The 21053-nt window shown below is 36.1% G+C and overlaps 1 protein-coding gene and 1 long non-coding RNA gene across 3 annotated transcripts in view; one reads left to right on the top strand and one right to left on the bottom strand.

Moving 5' to 3' along the window:
• Window positions 1-21053, bottom strand: part of LOC149900658 (uncharacterized) — a 39893-nt gene that overhangs the window by 8701 nt on the left and 10139 nt on the right. The gene's annotated exons all lie outside the window — the stretch shown is intronic.
• On the top strand, window positions 1482-20887 carry spn-E (tudor domain containing 9 protein spindle E). Of its 2 annotated transcripts, none has more exons than XM_090112651.1 (27): window positions 1482-1565; window positions 1813-2041; window positions 2113-2307; window positions 2448-2669; window positions 2846-2921; window positions 3083-3378; window positions 3492-3700; window positions 4016-4194; window positions 4474-4637; window positions 5107-5274; window positions 5524-5686; window positions 5997-6124; window positions 6694-6900; window positions 7296-7525; window positions 7734-7794; window positions 7879-7970; window positions 8057-8180; window positions 8344-8559; window positions 9402-9617; window positions 15043-15168; window positions 15310-15470; window positions 15772-15891; window positions 16205-16327; window positions 16682-16829; window positions 17605-17726; window positions 19247-19471; window positions 19828-20887. In XM_090112651.1, exons 2-27 carry the CDS (start codon window positions 1832-1834, stop codon window positions 19964-19966), a joined length of 4320 nt encoding a protein of 1439 aa, XP_089968777.1. In that variant the 5' UTR covers window positions 1482-1565; window positions 1813-1831; the 3' UTR covers window positions 19967-20887. The 2 variants fall into 2 exon arrangements, with proteins under 2 accessions (XP_089968777.1, XP_089968778.1); XM_090112652.1 differs by having other exon boundaries at window positions 1521-1652.

Here is a 21053-nt window from a genome sequence, read left to right as displayed (position 1 = left end):
ACTAATCGAGTCTTTTTTTTCTCTTACGCTTGAGTATGCTCAGGAATAGAACCCTTTCATTTTTCAGGGTCTGATTCGATGTGGTTTAATTGTTATTAAATAAACAAAAATAATAATTAATAAATATTTATTAAAAAAAATTATGAGGCGTGCACTTTTGGATTTTCCAAATTATTTTTCTACTTACGCTGCCCGTTCTAATTGTGTGGTGATCCAAGTATTTGTAGAAATTAAAAAACTTATTTAATAGTTAGGTCGTAACTTGAATGAGTCACTTAAATATGTACTCGTTAGTACTTAGTTACTAAAAAAATATATATAGGCAAAAATTTGAACTAAATATTTTTGAAGTGATCGAAACTTATGCAAGATTTGGAAATTTTTTATTAAACCTTTCCTTACCTTAATAATATTATAACGAAGGGAATAATTTAAAAGTGCAGAAATAATTAATGATGCTAAAGTCCAGTCTCTAATGCCGGTCACTCACATTCGCAATTATACCCACAACCACAGTGCGCTTTTCTCGACACTTTCTACCGAGAACGCCGACCTTGTGGAACAACTTATCATCCTCAGTGTTCCCAAATTGATTCGACGCGGAGACCTTCAAGAAAAGGGCATAATATTTATACCTCAAAGGCCGGCAACACATTCACGGTGGCACATCACTTTCCATCAGGTTACTCGCCCGCGCCAGCTCGTGTGCCTGCTTATGCGATAAAAATAAAGTGTAGATACAAAGGCAATTTTAAATATTTTTCCCTAAATTAGTAGCTAAATTGTATATTTATTTATTATTTTTTACACAAATAATATATTAATAATATATAATTGTAATTAATTTTAGCCGCACTGCATATTTAATATTTTCCCTGTGGCAACTTAGTCTATAACATTTTAGAAAGGGATTACCCCAACTTGTACAAACTCGTTATGAACCGTTTTATGAAATTTGAAAATGCTTATTACAAGCAATGAATAAAATTGTTTTATTTTTCCCTCCACTTTCAGAAATCACTATTTCTACATCTTTCTAGTCCTTTTCACTTCTCTTAGAGCCCTTTCTGGCCAGTTCCAGTTGTGAGCATGAGTTACCCATTTTATGAATCAAGGTTGCAGCACTTGTAAAATAATAATAATTATTGTCAGTCACAGTGTCAGTCTTCAAAATTTGAAAGCAAAGCGCGAGAATATTGAAATAAGGGTTGCCTAAGAAAAAATCTCCTTTGTTTTAGAGAATTTACAAAAAAGGTTTTCATCAGATATTTTAGTGTAGTAATAAGGGATGAAGTTATGATAAATTTCGTATAGGTAGTTTGAGTTCTTGAAATGGGATAAGTAAAGTTATTGAAAATGAGGAAAAATTATGATCGCACGGAACAATACATTCAACGATCTATGATTTATTCTCAGATTTATTGGGTAACACTGCACTTGACACTGATAGTTAATATCTGTGGTTAATATATCATATAATAATCTGTTGTCTTGACAGAAAATATCGAAAAGCGTGAGCTGAAGCGGCAACAATTTGTTGATGTATCAACAAAAATTTTTGCAAGGTAAAAGTAAAAAAAAATATAATATTTAATGCTTCTTGTCTCCGTTCTTATAATTTAAGAGCAGTAATTTTGTTACAACAAACGTAGGTTAGCATTTAAAAAAACAATTTTGTTTATTTATCCCATCTTATTTTTATATATTGACAATAGCATGTTCATATTTACAAAAGCATGTTTCTATTTGCTAAATATAAAATTTTCAGTCTTATGAGAATATTGGATTATATTTATGTATTTTATTTACCAGCTGTTCAAATATATGAATAATGGACGAACTTCGGGCGTTTTTCAATAATCCTCCCACAAGTTCACAAAAAATTAAACTACGAGGGCCGCTCACGGCAGGTCGTCGTATCACTAAAAATGATACAATAAATGAGCTTAATCGCTCCGAAGACCATCGTCATTCCGTACTTCCAAGTGGTACTGGTTATGCCAAAGAAGCTCAGCAAAGAGAAGTTGAAATTTATTTGAAGGTAAAAATAAGTTCATTCATAAAATAAAGTTTTAGCATTTCCATGTAATGAGGTTATTGGTTTTATTTTAGAATGAGAGGGAGCGGCTGAACTTTGAAAGTATTTCTGAAGGTTTAAATTCTTTAGAGGAACTTTCATCATGGGCTTCAAGTAGGCCACACTTATTAGATCTTTCTGAGGAAGTGATGACCCATGTGTATAACAAATACACTTTTCAAAGGAAAGAAGATACCAAGAATCTCCCTATAAATGAACATCATGAAGAGGTTTGTTTAATATGTTTTTTAAACCGATATGAATATTTTCTAAAATAATACTGCAGCTAGGTTTGTGGTGAAATTAAATTAATTTTTAAGTTAATGTTAAAGTTTTTTTCTGAAACATAATATGAAATTGTTATTGTTAGATCATAAAATACATCAAATCTTATGGAGTAGTAATAATAGAAGGTCCCACTGGATGTGGTAAAACGACACAAGTGCCGCAGTGGATTTTGGATGATGCTTATAACAACAGGCAAGCCTGTAAAATAGTTGTCACTCAGCCAAGGAAAATTGCAGCCATATCTATTGCAAAGAGAGTCGCTCAAGAGAGGGGCTGGGATGTAGGAGGGATTGTTGGTTACCAGGTTTGTACATTGAATGTATTTTTTAGTAGTAGATGTAGTCAAATTATTTTCAAGTAGATGAGCTTACTTATATGTAGAATATCCTGTAACTGGTACTGTGTACTTTAGATGGAATTTGTCTTTCAACAACTAAAAATAGTCTATATTATAAGGCATAATTGTTGAATAATTTACAGGTGGCTTTAGAAAACAGAACTTCAAATGATACTCGAATATCATATGTCACTACAGGAGTATTACTTCAGAAATTAGGTATGCTATAACTTATAGTAATAAGATAAAATATTTTACATACACCAAGAACCTTTTTAACCCATTGAGCCCCGAATGGCCCGATCGGTCCACGACACAATAGATTTTCTATTGTGTCTGTGATTCCGGGGCCTAAGTTATTAACAATGTCTTTGTTTTAGTCAATGCAAAGAATATGAATGAGTACACACACATAATATTGGACGAGGTTCACGAGAGGGGTCAGGAAATGGACTTCCTACTGTTGGTTGTTAAGAAGTTTCTATATACAGTCTCTCCACGGGTCAAAGTCATTCTCATGTCTGCTACATTTAATGTACAAACATTTGGTGATTACTTTTCCTTACCATGTCCTACCACCAAGCAGCCCATGTCAATGTGTGTGAGAGTGCAGTCAGGAAAATCAAGATACACTACGAAAATATTTTACTTAAATCAATTGAATAAGTTTGGATCTGTAAGTATTTTCTGTTTTTTCTTCTATAGACTAAAATAAGTGGCTAAATAAAAAATATGTTACATTCAATATAAAGAAAGAAAATTTTTAATTATTATTTATAATTCCCATAGATTCCACAACAGCAAGGCTCACCGGAAATTGCTCCAGATATGAACCATCTTGTTGTTAAACTTGTAAATGCCTTTGAAAATATAGATAAGAAAGAAGAGTTTGAAAAAGATGATATTTCTGAAGAAGACTTGCCATCTATACTGATATTCTTGCCTGGTATTAATGAAATTGAAGAATTATACTCCTGTTTAACTGATAGACAAATAAGGTATTTAATTATGTCAAAATGATGCACTAATATGCATTTAATGAACAGGCTTTTAATTCCTAACATTTTTACTTGTATCTAAAATATGTCCTTTGTAGCATGATTTGACAATAAAGTTATAACATATAAAAAAATGTCTCTAGGAAAACCCAGCCTATGCATATAAGAGGCAGAGTTTTCTAATAATCAATACTACTTTACTCTCACCAAACCGTTATAATTTCAAAGAATGTTCGAGTTCGAACAATTTTTGACGTACTTTTCATATGCATTTGATTGACTCGGACAGACTAGCTGTTTACATTTATATTATAGGATGAAGCTATGTGGCGCCGATTGCGCTAAACACGAGTGGTGGGTATTGCCTTTACACTCGACCATAACAGCTGACGAACAAGTGCGCGTATTTCAAAGAGCCCCTCCCGGTCATAGGAAGATTATACTCGCTACGAATATCGCGGAGAGTTCCATTACAGTGCCTGATATTAAATATGGTAAGTGAATATTGAACCAAGAAACAATCATTGACCATTGTATTCTGTATTTTTATTGATTGCACAAAATATGGAGACGGATATATTTTTTCATTAATCAGAAAATTATTCCCTTTGTTTCTACAGTTCTACTATTTTATTTAACAGATATGTTCCTTCCTAAATGAATGCGCAAAGAGCATTGTTTTGTATTTTCAGCTTTTGATAGTGTTTGGTTTTAAGTATGTATTATAATAAGACAATGTGACTTTTACAAACATGAACATATTCCCATAACAGTGATAGACTTCTGCCTGATGAAAGTATTAGTAGCGGACACAAACACGAACTTCACGTCGCTGCAAATGATATGGGCGTCGAAAGCGAACTGCCAGCAGCGGGCCGGCCGTGCAGGCAGAGTGCGGGATGGACGAGTGTATAGACTGGTTACTGATAAATTTTATGTGAGTGTATACAAAATATTTATTTAATAAAAAAATAACAAATAAACTTTAATATGAATAATTTCCGTACTGTATTCCCGAATGGTTACAATCTGGGGACCTTTAAGAAGAGAGCGTATTCTTTCCTAAAAGGCCAGCAACACACTTCCAATTCCCTGGCGTTGTGGGTGCTTATGGGCGACGCTGAACGCTTACCATCAGGCGTCGCGTCAGCTCTGTTGCCTCCTCTCTGATAAAAAAAAAATTACTTTATTGATGTGGTCTCGTTTCTCCACATTAAAATTGGTTACTTAATGCATGAATGAATTTTGTACTATTTTTGATCAGGACTATAAATTCAACACTTTAGGTAATTAAGAATTTAAAAATTTAAAATACATTATAAAATTACAATTATATATTTTGATGACTGTATAAAATATCAGTTTCAGTTGAAATGTCTACAATATATATTCTTGTTATATTTTAGGAAGGTTTACTGGACGAGAGCCCACCAGAGATGAACCGTTGCCCTCTGGAACGGCTGGTGCTGCTCTCTAAAACGCTAGACATGGGCCCGCCCGCGGATATTCTTGCTCTGGCCATGGATCCACCAGATATGTCCAATATACATCGAACTATACTTGTGTTGAAAGAGGTACATATAATGACTTACTATGTATATTCAATAAAAAAAGAACCATTTTGTCTCTTCAAGGGGCAATATTAGCTTAAGTTATTGTTTTCAAAATTGAATTTGATATAAGCACAATTCGATGAAATTTTGACCAGTCTTTTTTACATAAAGATCATACTAATACACTTTTTAACAAATATTAAAAGCCAAAGAATACAAAAAATTGTCTTACGAAACCAAATACGTATGTCAAACAATTTATTATTATAGACCGGCGCATTGAAGAAAATGATAGATGGAGAATGGAGTACATCAGATGGGGATATTACTCACTTGGGTCGTTTAATGGCCACCCTACCAATTGACATCAAAATGTCCAAACTCATTATGCTTGGATACATCTTTGGGTGTCTGGATGAAAGTGTAATTATGGGTGGGTATCTTGAAATATTACATTTTTGTAGTTATTGTCATTGGACATTGGTTATAGTGGAACATTGCAATTTAATGTAATGTTTTTTTTTCTTATTGAAGTGAATTTTCTTTAGGCGCGTTGAGAGTAAAATTTGCGGTCGTGTCATGGCAATACCGTCACGTAATGGAGTAAGGCGACGACTTTGGTATCTTTGAATCTTGCCATAGAGGTTTCACTTCTGACACGTGTGTTCGGCACATACGCTTTTTTTTATTTATTTCATTGAAATTGTTGAACAATAAATTCAATTATATTATTTGTTCTACAGCTGCTGCAATGTCCGTTAAAAACGTGTTCAGTAGTCCTTTCCGTGAACGCATGAATGCCTATAATTCGAAGCTTACTTGGGCTGATGGTTCGACGAGTGACTGTGTCGCTTTTCTTAACGTTTACAAGGTAAATATTGTCTAAATATTAAAAATGAGTTGCAATTATTATGAAATTTCAACTGTTACAAAAACATAATATTTCAAAAAGAAAAATGTTATTGCATTGGCAAAATTTTAAGTTTAATATTTTAAATGATGAACATATCAATAAATCACGATTTTTTGTTACAATATAATATATAGTAATATGTCTGTTGCTGTATTTTTTTTGTTTATGTTTTCTTTCCATAAGAACCATCCTCGAATCGAACTTCAAAGAATATTATAAAAAAAGAATTATTGAAATCGGTCCACCCGTTCACGCGTGACGCCGTGACCAAGGAAAACCGGTTTCATTTTTATATATTACTAGCGGTCCGCCCCGGCTTCGCCCGTGGTACATATGAAAAATAGATGTTGGCCGATTCTCAGACTTACCCGATATGCACAGAAAATTTCATGAGAATCGGTCCACCCGTTTCGGAGGAGTATGCAGACTAACATTGTGACACGAGAATTTTATATATAAGATATAGATTTATCCATCTATTCAAATTAAATTTTATGCTAAAAAAAATTATATAACACACAAAACAGGTATGGAACCACCTCCGTCAACAACAATACTTCAAGCAAGCCGGCAACACGGAAGCGCAGTGGGCGCGACGCTTCTACGTGCAAGTGCGTGCGATGCGCGAACTTGATGATATGGTGCGGGAGTTGAGGAACAGACTGTCCAGGGAGGGCATGGAGTCCGCTAATAATACTCCGTGGAGTAAAAATGAACTGCCTATTGTGCTGAAGGTAAAACTTTTTTTAGTAATAGTGTTAAATTAAAGTTAATGAAATTACGAAAAGAAATCGTCCTGCATTAATATGGAATCGCAGGCGAACATGCTTCTAGGTTTACTAATTCAATAGTTTATCATTTGTTGATCATATTTGTATGAACTAATATGTACAATCTCATATGATTCTTAGGATGTGATGTTTGAGAGAAACTGCATTTAACAATTTATTTCGTATTTTTTTTATGAAACTCACAATGTCTATCAGTAGATTTCCTAATTAAAATTGATTTGTTTAAAGTTTGGTAAAGCTTGTGTCAAATGCAAGCAAAACTTAAAGAAGTATTTTAGAGACTGAAGACAGAATTTTCAATCCAGAAAAAGGTCGTAAATCTTGTGTGGTATTTGCAGGTGATACTAGCGGGTGCGTTCTACCCGCAGTACTTCATACAAGTGGGCGGTGACGAGGGTCGTGAGCGTGAAGCCGTGCGCACGCTGGGTGGGCTCGACCCGCGTACAACTGTGTACCTGCGGGGATTCCCTGATCACCAGCCGCCTGAAGTATACGCGGCTGCTATACGATCAGTGGTGAAGCAGCACATTGGGGATGAACCTAGAGTCACTTTTGACAAGAATAGCCGGTGAGTTTGTAGCACGTGGTGGTAAAGGTACCCGCATAAATACTATACGCACAACTGTACCTGCGTGGCTTCCTCGACCACCATATTTATGCATTGAAATGTTTTTATGTTTTTGGAGTTTCTACTCCCGTTTAATTATGCACCTTTTTATCTTTTCTACTTTGCTGCCCAATAAATTAAATATTTTTTTACAATTTAATTTCAACAGAAAAGTATATCTAACGTTTGACGGTGATGTGGGCGTGCAGCGTGACAAGAACAAAGGCGGAGTGAGTAAAAACTTCTTCATTACTTAATATATCGTATTATTTTAAATATTGAATTAACAATAATATGATATGGCATGTTTTCAGGATCCAACAATACCTGGTCAAGTGGTGTTGCCAGTTTATAAAGCCATAAAAGCTCGACATTTACAAATGCCCATAAGGATTCCATTGCTACCGTAAGTTTATTTAATTTGCAAATCTTATTTCTGATGTATAAGGAATATTAACAATTCGATAAAACCATTCCATTATACAATTTTAGTCTGGAGAAAGCAAATGCTTTGGCGGCCGCAGCAGAAGCATTGAAGGCAGCACGAAATGTAGATAACATGGTGCCCCGATTACCAGAAATTGACGATACATATTTTCCTTTAAAAATATCCCAGGTACGCAACCGTAAATTTAAAACCGTAATATTATGTTACTATTATGCATATTGCAGTATCATTAATTTTTACACTATATTAAATCTAGTATAGTTATGTATTAAAATGAAAATTTCCAGTCTTAAAAACACAATATAGGTTACAATACTTTTTATATTTTCAGCTAATAAACGTCGGCCGTTTCTGGGTGCAATACGACGACGAGTCGACAGCCAATGAACTGCGGCACATACAGAACACACTAAACCGCAAGCCGCTAGCGCCGTTCTCTGGGGCTATTGTAGCGGACACGTTGGTTGCGGCGCCTTATACAGACGATACCGGCACTATGCTGTACCGAGCGAGGGTCACTAAAGTGCTGCCTAGGGATATGCTTGAGGTTGGTGCTTGAGACAATAATACACAACAGCAACATTTCGTATGTTTCTGTTGTGTTATTTTGAATAGTTTTTAAATATTTTTATATATTTGTACTTTAAGATTTTGATTCACGAAATTCACGAGTTTATAGTGCGAGAAAATTAGTAAAATTATTCTGTTAATTTCTAGAAGTAACCGTGATGCAATTTGTGCAGGTTTTAGACTTACGAGCAAAAATCTAAAAAAATGGGTCCTTTGAACCCTCCTACAATCTTAGCTCACCCCTCACGATTGAGCACTTTCGATATGATCATCTGGACATATCAAGGAATAATTGTGCGATTTTCAAAATTACGCGAATTATTTCCGCTAATGGCCCATTATCGGCTTAATTTTCTTGGGACTATTATGTAAAAATTATTATATAAAATTTGGATTTAATCTATACTATTATTATATAGCTGAAGGGTTTGTTTGTTTGTTTGTTTGAACGCGCTAATCTCGGGAACTACTGGCCCGATTTGAAAAATTCTTTCGGTGCTATATAGCCCATATTTTATCGAGGAAGGTTATAGGCTATATATTATCACGCTACGACCAACAGGAGTGGAGCCACTGGGGTGAAACCGTCGCTTTCTCTGTCCCTATGTCCCTTTGTATGCTTAAATCTTTAAAACTACGCAACGGATTTTGATGCGGTTTTTTTAAATAGATAGAGTGATTCAAGAGGAAGGTTTTAGTATATAATTTATAAGGTGTTAGACAAAGCGGGCGAAGCCGCGGGCGGAAAGCTAGTTACTGTATAAAACGTGGATTTAATCATATAGTACGTCCGTAATATGTTTTGATTGCACTGTGCAGGTGTTCTACATAGACTACGGCAGCGCGGGGCGCGTGTCGGCGGGCAGCGTGCGCGCGCTGCCGGCGGGCGAGTGCGGGGCGCGCGCGCCGCTCGCCATGCAGTGCGCGCTGGCCGAGCTGGCGCCGGCGCCGCTGCTGCACGCGCACGCGCACTGGCCGCCCGCCGCCACCGCGCTCTTCGCCAGCCTCGTAAAGCGCCCCCGCCTCATCGGACGGGTCAGTTGAGCCATTTCATTAATAGCCTAGGCGATTTGTTAAAGCGCTATCTGTAAGCGATTGATTATTCTGAATGATATCCAGCCGTTATGTTGAATATGCGGTACAACGGCGCTTTTAGCTTATTTAATAAATAGTTTCTTATCACTACATAGTATAAAACAAAGTCGCTTACTCTGTCCCTATGTCCCTATGTATGCTTAAATCTTTAAAACTACGCAACGGATTTTGATGCGGTTTTTTTTATTAGATAGAGTGATGCAAGAGGAAGGTTTTAGTTTATAATTTATTATTATTTGTTTCGTATCAATATCCGGAATCCATCTTGAGTCAAGCACCCCCTCTTTGTGCCTTGAGTCAGCGTTTCCCCTACCTCTCCGCTGGTGGCGCCCTCTATCGTACGGTTTTGGTACTACTTACAAGGCGCCTGAGCACCGGGTGAAGTCTCGTCATTATAGCGTCGTTCTTTGTGCCGTGCACAAGTCAGCTAGAAGTGTACTTTACGTTTTAATTTAATTAGTTTTTTTTTTTTTTTGTTTAAACGTTTAAAATTAAAATTTAAAACTATCAAGTGTAAAGTGCAACCTCTCCGTTTTTGATAATTATGGAGAATCAGGACTACGAGCACAATGAGGAACCGGTTAATAAAGAATCGGGTTCTGGGAAGCGTCGCCAGTCTTCTCCACCGACTTCGGATTGTGAAAGCGTCTCTTCGAGCAGTGACAGTGATTTGCAGAATACACGTGTGCACCGAAAAAGGTTTAAAAAAGCGGGTAAAGAAGAACAAACCGTGAGTTTTGAACACTTAAACATGCTATCGTACCAAGTTGCATATCTAACGGATTTAATTACCAAAAATGCCGCGTTTGCCAACGGTCTTCCTACTGTAAATCAGAACGTTGAAAATGTGTTTCATTCGAATAGCGATTTAAATTTACGCCCACCTACCCTAAGTACGGAAGGCGCGTCTACATCTCAATTGAATTTATCCGAATTAAAAACTACCGTCAAAGATCCGATTTATTCGCAATCGAGTGAAATTTATCTAAACAAATTGCACAATTTACAACGATTTAACCGCGATGATTGGTACGCTATTCGTTTTGTTGATGTACAAAAGAAGTATTTGACAACACCCGGTTTTGTGGAATTGAGTGTTAACGATTCTTTAAAACGGTATGAATCGGGTATGCTTCGGGAGGACCCTCGTTCTTATTTAATCGAGCGGTCATTTGCAGCCTTAACTAATGCTATACTATGCCAAAAAGATGAATTACAAAAAACGTTGCAATCATTAGTAGATTGGGCTAGTCAAGAAAAAGAGTCGTTAACGCCAAACTCATTGTTTAATAAGATAGAATCGTTATTTTCTAAAGAATCGGCATACAATAAAGTTACTGACGATTTATTACAAATAGTTTGTGGAAGACGGGCAGACTGTATTACTTTACGCCGCGAGTCGTTGCTTAAACAAATTCCGGAGGAATTTCACCGCGACGTTTTATTTAAAATACCTCCAAGTGCGTCAACGTTATTTAATGACGAGTCAGTGCAAAACTATCTCCAAAAAATTGGGGGGGCCGAGAAATTAATAGCATTACCTCGATCAGGGCCTCACATAAAGGATAATTTCATTCGTAATCAGCACAATCAATCTAAACCGTCAACAAGCTCACAATCGAATGAACATTTTTTTCGACACAACTCGTCATCTTCTAAAAAGGGTAAACGCACATCTAGGCAACAAAAATACGCAAATAGAAACAAATCAGGTAATTATAAACAAAAAGAAAAAGGATCGCGGCCTTCGTTTAAAAATAAAAATCGCGAATGACTATCAATTATTTTACGGCGGCTGTCTCAAACAATTTCAATGTGTCTGGAGCAATTTCGGTGCACCAAAACAAATTTGCAAACTACTAAGTGGAGTATGTATTCCCTTTATCCAAAAACCGCCGCTGATATTTCCAAATTCGGTTATAATGGAAAAATATCGAACACAGACGTCTCCAGACATGACCTTACAAATAAAAGACATGTTGAAATCGGGAATATTAGAACTAGCAGAGACAACTCCAAGTTACCTTTCGACTTTCTTTTTGATACCGAAACCCGACGGAAGCCACCGTCCAATTTTCAATTTGAAGCGGTTAAATGTCTTCATCAAAACAAAACCATTTCAATTATTCAGCCATTTTCGCGTGCCAGCCTTTTTGCAGGATTCAGATTGGATGGTGAAACTGGATTTGAGCCAAGCTTACTTTCACGTGCCTATCTGTCAACGCCATCGCAGGTTCTTAAGACTCAATTATCACCAAGATCCAAGTCGGCACCAATTGCTGCAGATGACGTGCCTGCCCTTCGGTCTCTCCTCGGCACCAAGAACGTTTGCCACGTTGACCAATTGGGTGGCAGAGTTTCTCAGGAGCAAAGGCATCAGGTGCGTAGTCTATTTGGACGATTATCTTCTAGCGAGTCAGTCCATGCATCAGCTGGCAGACGACATAGCTCAAACAATCAAAATCATGTCGCTATTGGGCTTGAACATAAATTTCGAAAAATCTGTGTTGGTACCGACCCAATGCCTCGAGTTTCTCGGCATTACCTGGGATACAACGCTCAACGCAAAGTCCCTGTCGGTGCCGAAGTGCCTAACGCTACGCAAAGCACTTCAAAAACAGATCGAAACAGGCAGTTGGTCCCTAAAGCAATATCAATCCTTAATGGGGAGACTCAACTTCGCCGCATTCGTCGTTCCAAGGGGACGACTTCACTGTCGTTCACTGCAATGTTACAGTCGACAGCTGCCAATGAACCATCCCTATCGCAAGGTTCAAATCCCGAAAAGAGTGATAGAGGACCTGGTATGGTGGAAGGACGCAATCGGGACGAGCTCGCCAATTCATCTACCTGCAATAACTCATCTTTTAACGACGGATGCCTCGGATATCGGTTGGGGGGCTTGTCTAGGAGGCAAAAACATATTCGGTCACTGGACAGTGCGCCAATTAGCGTGGCACGCCAATCAAAAGGAGATGTTCGCGGTATATGCAGCGATTTTGCAGGAACAGAGCCAGTTAGCAGATGCTCATATTCTTCTGCAAACGGACAATCGAACAGTCGTGGCATACATAAACAAGGAAGGTGGGACAAAATCAAAAAAGCTTCTAAATTTAACTCGACAGCTTCTGGCGATTTTGGACGGGCTCAACATTCATCTCCAAGCGCAATACTTTCCGGGCAGGTACAACGCCGAAGTGGACGCTCTGTCTCGTCAGAAACCTTGTCCCGAATGGCATCTGCTACCACCGGCCACGATGAAGATATTTCGAAGGTGGGGAACTCCAGTAATAGATCTCTTTGCCTCAACCTCAGCTCATGTGATCCCAAACTATGTGACAGTGGACTTGCAAGACCCCATGGCGCAGCATCACAACGCCTTTTGTCACCAGTGGAATTACAGTCTAGGGTGGTTGTTTCCCCCGCCAAATCTCATCCCGACAGTCCTACATCACCTGAACGAGGCTTCGGGGAGGTACATTCTGATTGCCCCCAAATGGCACAAAGCGTTTTGGCGGGCAGATGTACAGCGGAGAGCGCTGGATCATCCTTATCTCATTCCAGATCTAGCACAGGTGTTAATCGACACGACAACGGGTGTGCACCCACCACAAGTACAAGACCTGCAATTGGAAGCCTGGTTGATGTCGGGTGGCAAGAAATATTAGCAGGTTGGACGAATCAGGAACAAGAACTTTTAATGTCCAGTTGGCGAAGCTCAACATTGAACACTTACAAATCAGCATGGGTTAGATGGAAGAAATGGTGTGAGTCAAATTTTATTAATTTTAAATGTCCGAGTGCCGATCAGGTGGCGCGATACCTGGCACATTTACATTGCGATGTTGGACTTGCATATAGAACTATATTAGTACACAAATCAGTTATTTCAACATTTACTAGTGTTTCTACTAATATTGACATGTCATCAAATTTTTTCATAAAGCACATGCTCAAAGCTATATCTGTTGCTCGAAATAAACCTGTAAAACCGCCTATTTGGAATCCAAAAAAGTTGCTAGATTATATTTCTTCACATAGTATAGATGAAAATAATATTTATCAGGTTTCTAGACTTACATCTACTTTATTATTATTAGCCTCTGGTCGTAGAGTTCATGACCTTACTTTACTTCGTATTGACAGCGACAGTTTTGTGGATGAAAATAATTCAATTGTATTCTGGCCAGCTTTTGGTTCTAAGACTGATAGTATTAATCGTAGGCAGTCTGGGTGGAGGCTTAGAGAACACCCTATTAAGAACTTAAACTTAATTTTTTGGATAAGACAGTTATTGAAAATAACAGTACAGCGTCGAAATAACATTAATCATCTTTTTATCACAGCTAGAGGTGAATCTAAGCCTGCATCTAGAACTGTTATTGGCGGCTGGATAAAATCCCTTTTGAAAGAGGCTGGTATAGAGGCTTCTCCAGGATCTGTAAGATCTGCTGTAGCCTCTTTAAATTGGGTAGAAAATTTTTCAATAGACAAAATTCTTGAAACAGGTAATTGGAAGGCAATACATACTTTCCAGAATTATTACCAAAAAGAATTGATTGAATATAATAGGTCTAATTGTAATGAATCGGTATCATTGTCTAATTATTTTGATCCTGTTTAGAATTAATGATATTAAGTACATAAAATTAAAGATTGAATATTCACATTGTATGTTGATTAGTAAGAATAAATAGTTTATTAAACATTCAATGTTTATTATTTTTATTACATACACATTATAGCGTCTATTACAAGCTATGTGCATAAGACATAGCTTGCGCACCAGGTGATAACAAACAAATCACTCAAGATGGATTCCGGATATTGATACGAAACAAATAATAGAGAGTTTTACCAACAAATAAAACTTACCTATTATTTTTTCTTCAATATCCGGAATCCAGGTAATGTCTACCTGGTGCATCATGAGTGCCATAATGACGAGACTTCACCCGGTGCTCAGGCGCCTTGTAAGTAGTACCAAAACCGTACGATAGAGGGCGCCACCAGCGGAGAGGTAGGGGAAACGCTGACTCAAGGCACAAAGAGGGGGTGCTTGACTCAAGATGGATTCCGGATATTGAAGAAAAAATAATAGGTAAGTTTTATTTGTTGGTAAAACTCTCTATATTTTAGACAAAGCCGGCGAAGCCGCGGGCGAAAAGCTAGTATAACTATATAAGAAACTATTTAACGTACTACATACCGAAGCGCAATACAAAAAATGTGTATTGGAGACGGGGGATTTATTTTGATTTTGAACCGAATTTTTCATCGGCGGCTACCTAAACATAATTTCAAAATAATTGTAGTTTTAGACATTTTCCTAAAATTAAATTTTCTAATAAGACATCATTTACAGGTGTATTCCGTAACGCACGGTGTAGTATCGATAGAACTGATGGGGGATGGAGGCAAAATAAACATCAACAAGGAATTGATCGCTAAGGGATTTGCTATCAGTTGTGAAGAGAGTTATGATTCAAAGGTATGTTATTCAAACATTGTTTTATTGCAACTAAATTAAAAAAAAAATACATATAATGTAAGGATCAATTCCTCGTCATGTATAAATAAGTAAATTTCTTAATATTTGACTAAAAATGCACTATAACCATTTTCTTTTTAGTTAAATCACGAACTAAGGCAAACGGCAACAGAGCTCAATATGGCACAAAAGCGTGCGTTTAACAAAGAACAAACTGAGCTAGCGTATAATCAGACATGTGATATTGGCCCACTTAGTTTCAAGGAGTGTATTTCGGATGTCTGTCTGAAAGGTCCTACGAGGTATAATTTTTTTTCTCCTTAAGTAATTATGACCTGAATTAGTTCATATAAATTCTACCCCTTTTCACTCCTATCTTTATTGACAATATTAAAAAAAGGATATTTAATAATTTACCTACCCCAATTTTTTAAATTTCAATAAGCATTATTAAAAATTACTTACAATATTTTTATAAGAAATAAAACAAATCTTATTCATCTTATTTAATGTTAAATTTGAAATATCAGTTCGATTGTTAGGCATTTCCTTCGTTAATATAACTTATTTATTTGATTTTATTTATTTATTTATTAATTTTAGCCCACTAGAAACAACGCTACACAATATGATGTACGCGAGCCGCGACAAGCAAGTTACTGTCGAATGGAGTTCTGTCAACTCGGTATTGCTGGATACTGAACCACAGGAACTTTATGAAAGGTATACAAAACTGTTCTTATATCTATAAAGATAGGTACATACTAGCTTTAAATTTCTTGACAACGTCTAAATAAATGGCTCCTTTACATATTTTTTTAAAAACAGAGGTTTTCTTGTTTAGTTATTTATATTAAATCTGTTTATAATTGAAATGAAATACGGTTATTATGGATACATAAAATAAGATACAAATAAACAAGTAACTACACACAGTATTATACGTTTGTAAAAAATAGAGCTAGAATAAGAATTTGCTAAAGCAATATGTGTGTATGAATTATAAACACGGTTGTAAAGATGTTGTTAATTACAGATTGCTAGTAGCAGGAGAAGTGGGCCACAACGAGCACAGTGGCAAATTAACCCTACGCCATACAACGCTGATGCCGAACATTCCCGGTCTGCCAGCGATATTGGCACTGCTTTTCTGTCCTGTGTAAGTTTCTTTAACTATATATATCTAATACTAGCTGCGCTTCGCGGTTTCACCCGCGTGGCTCAGCTCTTGTTGGTCTTAGCGTTATGATATATAGCCTTCCTCGATAAATGGGCTATCTAACACCGAAAGATTTTTTCAAATCGGACTAGTAGTTCCTGATATTAGCGCGTTCAAACAAACAAACATTATAGTATATAGTATAGATGAACATTGTATATCCATACATAATAATGATATTACAAGGTTTTCGATTGCGGGATAACAGCGTTTTCAAAAGTGTCTGTCATTCTACGATTCAATACATAAACAAATGCGATTTTTTATTCATTCATAAGTAATTTTTCTATACAGTGCTGAATTACGCCGCGACTCCGCTTGTACCCGCTACGTGAGCGTTCTATGTGGTCTGGGCAGTGAAGAAGACGGACAACCTTACTTCCCTGAACACGATCTGTTGGTTAACATCGATGCGCAGCTCACTGTTGAAGATATTGGTCTGGTTAGTATCTTTTTGTAGGATAGGATAATTAAGTTTTTGATGCGGCTTGACACAGTGGGGTTTTGGTCGGTAGGAATCCGACATAACCCTTTCCCCGGAGGTCGTGGGTATCTATGCAAGATTTCCCCACTTAAAAAAAAGGATAGGATAATTAGATCGCAAGGATAATAAGATTAAACAAACTTGATACTTGATTCCGCTGGTACCCTCTCTTCCACAAATATTGCAGGAATTTGTCATATCAGTCTAGACATTCTCCAGTTTTAGCGATGTAAAGGAACAATGCGTATCGATATTATTTGTAATTGAATTATAGAAATAACTTAATATAGTTTTCAGTTGCAGTTGTAAAGGCAATTTTTTTACAGCATATCTCACTTGATAGAACCGTAATGTTGTGACGACTTTTATGGCCGTTCCCAATATTCAAACTACGGTTATAAATAGACAGCTATCTCCGATAGCTAGTAAGGGTCTGTCTATCGTAAGATAGATACGATATTGGGAACTGTCAAAACGTTATTGGGATGCTCAAACAGACAAATTCAAAGAGAAAAATATACCTCTAGTAAGCAGTTAGTCCTCCAGACGATAGATAGCGATCAGAGATAGGTTAGCTTATCGCTAGTAAGCTTACTGGGATGCCAAAACAAAAGATATTATTTTCTATATTTAGTAGGGTCAAACCGAAGATAGATACGATATTGGGAACGGCCATTAGTGTTTTTAAAGTTACTTGCGAGAATGTATTAATTAAATTTAAAATATATTTCAGATAAACCACATTCGCTATCTAATGGACTACACGATGCACATCAGTCGCAACGGCGAAGTGACCACCGACGACGCGGACTTCACGCACAATATACCCAAGTTTATTCGAGACGATCTCATGAAGTAAGAATCAAATTGATCAAATTGACTTAAAGTTTTTTATTATTTTAGATTTGTGATTATCGTTTTTCGTAGAAAATGGTTAGATATTGTGCTGTTTACGGATGTATTTCATCAGAAAAACGCGAATTTCTTTACGCTATACCCGGCGCGGCCTAAGATGATCCCTATGACAGTTCGTCTTAGTGATTGCTCGTATGATGGATCGTGTCGATACTTTACTATTTTATAGGCTAAGGCGTGGTTTGCATTCAGCCACGTCGGTAAACATGTTTTTACAAATATTATAAAATGAATTTTTAACGTCTATTATGTAAACGAAACGGTAAGTAAAACGAAAGTTTTCCAAAACATAAAAATGCACCTTATCATTTTCTCGTAATCTTTAACCCGTTTAACACAGTGTATATTATTTTATCATGAAAATGGAATCCCCCATTTAATTTTTCTAAAAAACTTATATTATCATAGGTAAGTAAATTAACGCGAACGGTAATTAATTAATTAATTATGCTGCGATCTTCTGTTCCATTCAATAGAGAATGAACTATAGCTTAAGCATGGAAAAAATGTGAACTCGTTTCCATTATCGAAATTTGTTTATCGATACTTTCCGCACTAGTCGATAAATGCCAACGATGTAAATTTTGAAGGACGTAAACGTAAAGTCAGATTGATATAATTTCTCGTAAATGTTAAGAATTGTTATAATTCCAACGGAATATCATTGTAATGGCATAAAGCTACGTAAAAATTAATAAATGCCATTTTTAGACGCCTCCAATACGTTTCTAATTTAATGGTGACGCCATTACAAGTTTGTCTCTTGAGAATAACTGTCAGTGTCATAGGGATCATCTTAGGCCGCGCCGGGTATAGTCACAATTAATGTGCCAACCATAAAGCGTTAACACACACATTTGCAGTCTCTACAGTGTGACTGTCTAAACGATAATTTTGTATGGAGTGTCCAGGGTGTTATACAAGTATAAGTTTATCCGTTGTAATTACATACATTTTCATTTAATAAGAATTTACATATCTGGCACAATGTCTGTGACTGGTAATTTTTGTACAAATAAATTCTTTACATTTTCATTTAAAACATTAACATAGAGTCCAAAAGTGCTATATTATGTGTTACATTTATAAATACATTTAGAGACAAAACACTAATTCTATTTGAGTTACTGAGTTGCCCTTTTAAAGAATTGATAACATTGACACCTTATTAAATGAATACAACTCAAAATGAAACATTTATTTATTCAATTAGCCTTCTTTTAGCAGTTTTGAATCGTCATAACATAGTTTACCATTTACAACCTATCATTTATCATCAATACGATGTTTTTTTAAGCTATTGCATAGCTTCTATCGCGGGCCTTCCGAATCGAGAAATTCCGTAACGAAAAAATCTCACGCTCCCCACTCCGACGGGTACGGAAGTGTGGCTTGAAGGCATGCTACGCAATAGCTTTACCGCGGCAGTCCCCGAGTGCCACACGTCTTTTTTATTTCAGATTACTTCCAAAACGTCGCAAACACCGTGAGCCAGAATCGGTAGTGAACGCGTGGGAGTGGCGTTCAGTTCCCGAACAAGAGTTCCTAGAGATATCCGTACCTGATATGGTAGAAAGGGCCGAGTTGTTCCCCCTACACGCGCCTCTTGAACTGGCGCCGTTGCCAAGGGAACGGCTGCTCGAACTCAAGAGGGATAATGATGAGCTCAAACAACTTGTCGCTAGGTACAATTTTGCATTACACTAATAAGTGTTACCACACTAATACCACACTAACGTTATTACGTTATGGGCGGTAAAGTTTTCGTAGCTAATTATATTTTTATATATCATATAAATATCATAAATGGAAATGTTTGATAGATTTCCACTTATGATATTTCCAAGTTTTCCAAATAGTATGATGAGGCAGAATGAACAAACGAATTAATTAAATATATAACAATGCACTATACCCATACAACACATTTAGACATGGGAACATTTCTATTATGTTAAAACTAGACGTCTCTATCGATTTTTAACCGATTTATAATCTGTTTATTCAGCAGCAAGCTTAAGTAAATGTATTTTTTATACAGGGCGTCGTTGGCATCCAACGCGCAGTTTGCGTGCAAATTATGCGGGACCGTGCAAATGGCCGCGCACGCGATGCGCATACATCTCTTGTCCAACGGACACAAGGAAAAGGAGGAAGACTTCAGGATTGTGCAGGCTTAAACGTTTACTTATTTAGACTATAACCGTCTTACTAAAAAAAACATACACTATAAAGTTATGATTTAACGTACAGGGTTAAAAAAAATTGTCCTTATCACTTTGGTTGCTATAAGACGTTATTTAAGAATAGTTTAATTTTTAAGAATAGTTGTATGTTATATAATAGATATTATGACTCGTATTATGTAATATGTTATTTTTTCAGCCAACATAATGGCAAAACATAATTTCTATATCAGTTATTATGTTACATATGTTTCATATCTGCCTTAAAACTTTATTTTTTAGTACCTAGCCTTGAATGTCCATCTAACATTAAAGTGTACATAAAATATATCTTTATGACATTTATATTACGTATTATCTAATACAAATAAGGTATTGTGTAGTTTTATAAGTATTAAGTTGTTAATCAAGACCCCATCGAGATAAATATTGGTTTTTAAAAGCCAATTAGTTTTTGTTGATTTTTATAGCTTTTAGTAATTGAGTGAGAGATGTGTGATTAATCTGTGTAAATTCATTTTTTACTGTTTCCTTAAAGATTCGATACAAATTTATCACTTTTTATTTCCTTAGAAGTGTGATATAAGTTTATTATAATTTGCTTTTTCAATTTTTTTTAGTTGTAAAAAAAATGTTGAGTGACTTGATTATTCTTTTAAAACATAGTTTAAGTACTATGACACTAATTAGAAATTATTTCGTTTTTTTTGTTATATTCTATTGGACACAGAGTACGAGAAAGTTCTTTAGAAACCACACATATTTGTATGACAATTTGGTTCGTGTCCAATTTTATTCTGTGATTTGTGTATCCTTTTAATTTACATAGCTTGTAAGAAGATATATTGATACCATCTATTGATCTGTTATGTTTAGGAATAAAGAAGTGGCCAAATAAATGAATATTTTCTGGTACGTTGTCCTTTTTACATAATTAACCTTAAGTAAATTAGAGTTAAAATAATCAGCATTATTTTAACTCTAATTTACTGAATAATATGTATAGCAAAATATTGATTAAAAATATATTATTTGTTTACATTTAATATTGTTTATCAAATAAAATACCGACGAACCCATA

The sequence above is a fragment of the Colias eurytheme genome, chromosome 18, assembly GCF_061535395.1.
Source record: "Colias eurytheme isolate Ceu_HAF_F1 chromosome 18, ilColEury1 Martin Lab GWU primary, whole genome shotgun sequence".
In the NCBI taxonomy this organism is placed as follows: domain Eukaryota; kingdom Metazoa; phylum Arthropoda; class Insecta; order Lepidoptera; family Pieridae; genus Colias; species Colias eurytheme.
The sequence above is the reverse complement of the archived record's forward strand: the minus strand, read 5'-3'. Positions and strand labels throughout refer to the sequence as shown.

What these genes read in the sequence shown, in the direction of transcription:
- spn-E (XM_090112651.1), top strand. Translation starts at nt 1,832, where the DNA reads ATGGACGAACTTCGGGCGTTTTTCAATAATCCTCCCACAAGTTCACAA. An exon ending in CTATACTTGTGTTGAAAGAG is followed by an intron (nt 5,275 to 5,523) that starts GTACATATAATG and finishes TTATTATTATAG; the next exon opens with ACCGGCGCATTGAAGAAAAT. An exon ending in CTGTTGAAGATATTGGTCTG is followed by an intron (nt 16,830 to 17,604) that starts GTTAGTATCTTT and finishes AATATATTTCAG; the next exon opens with ATAAACCACATTCGCTATCT.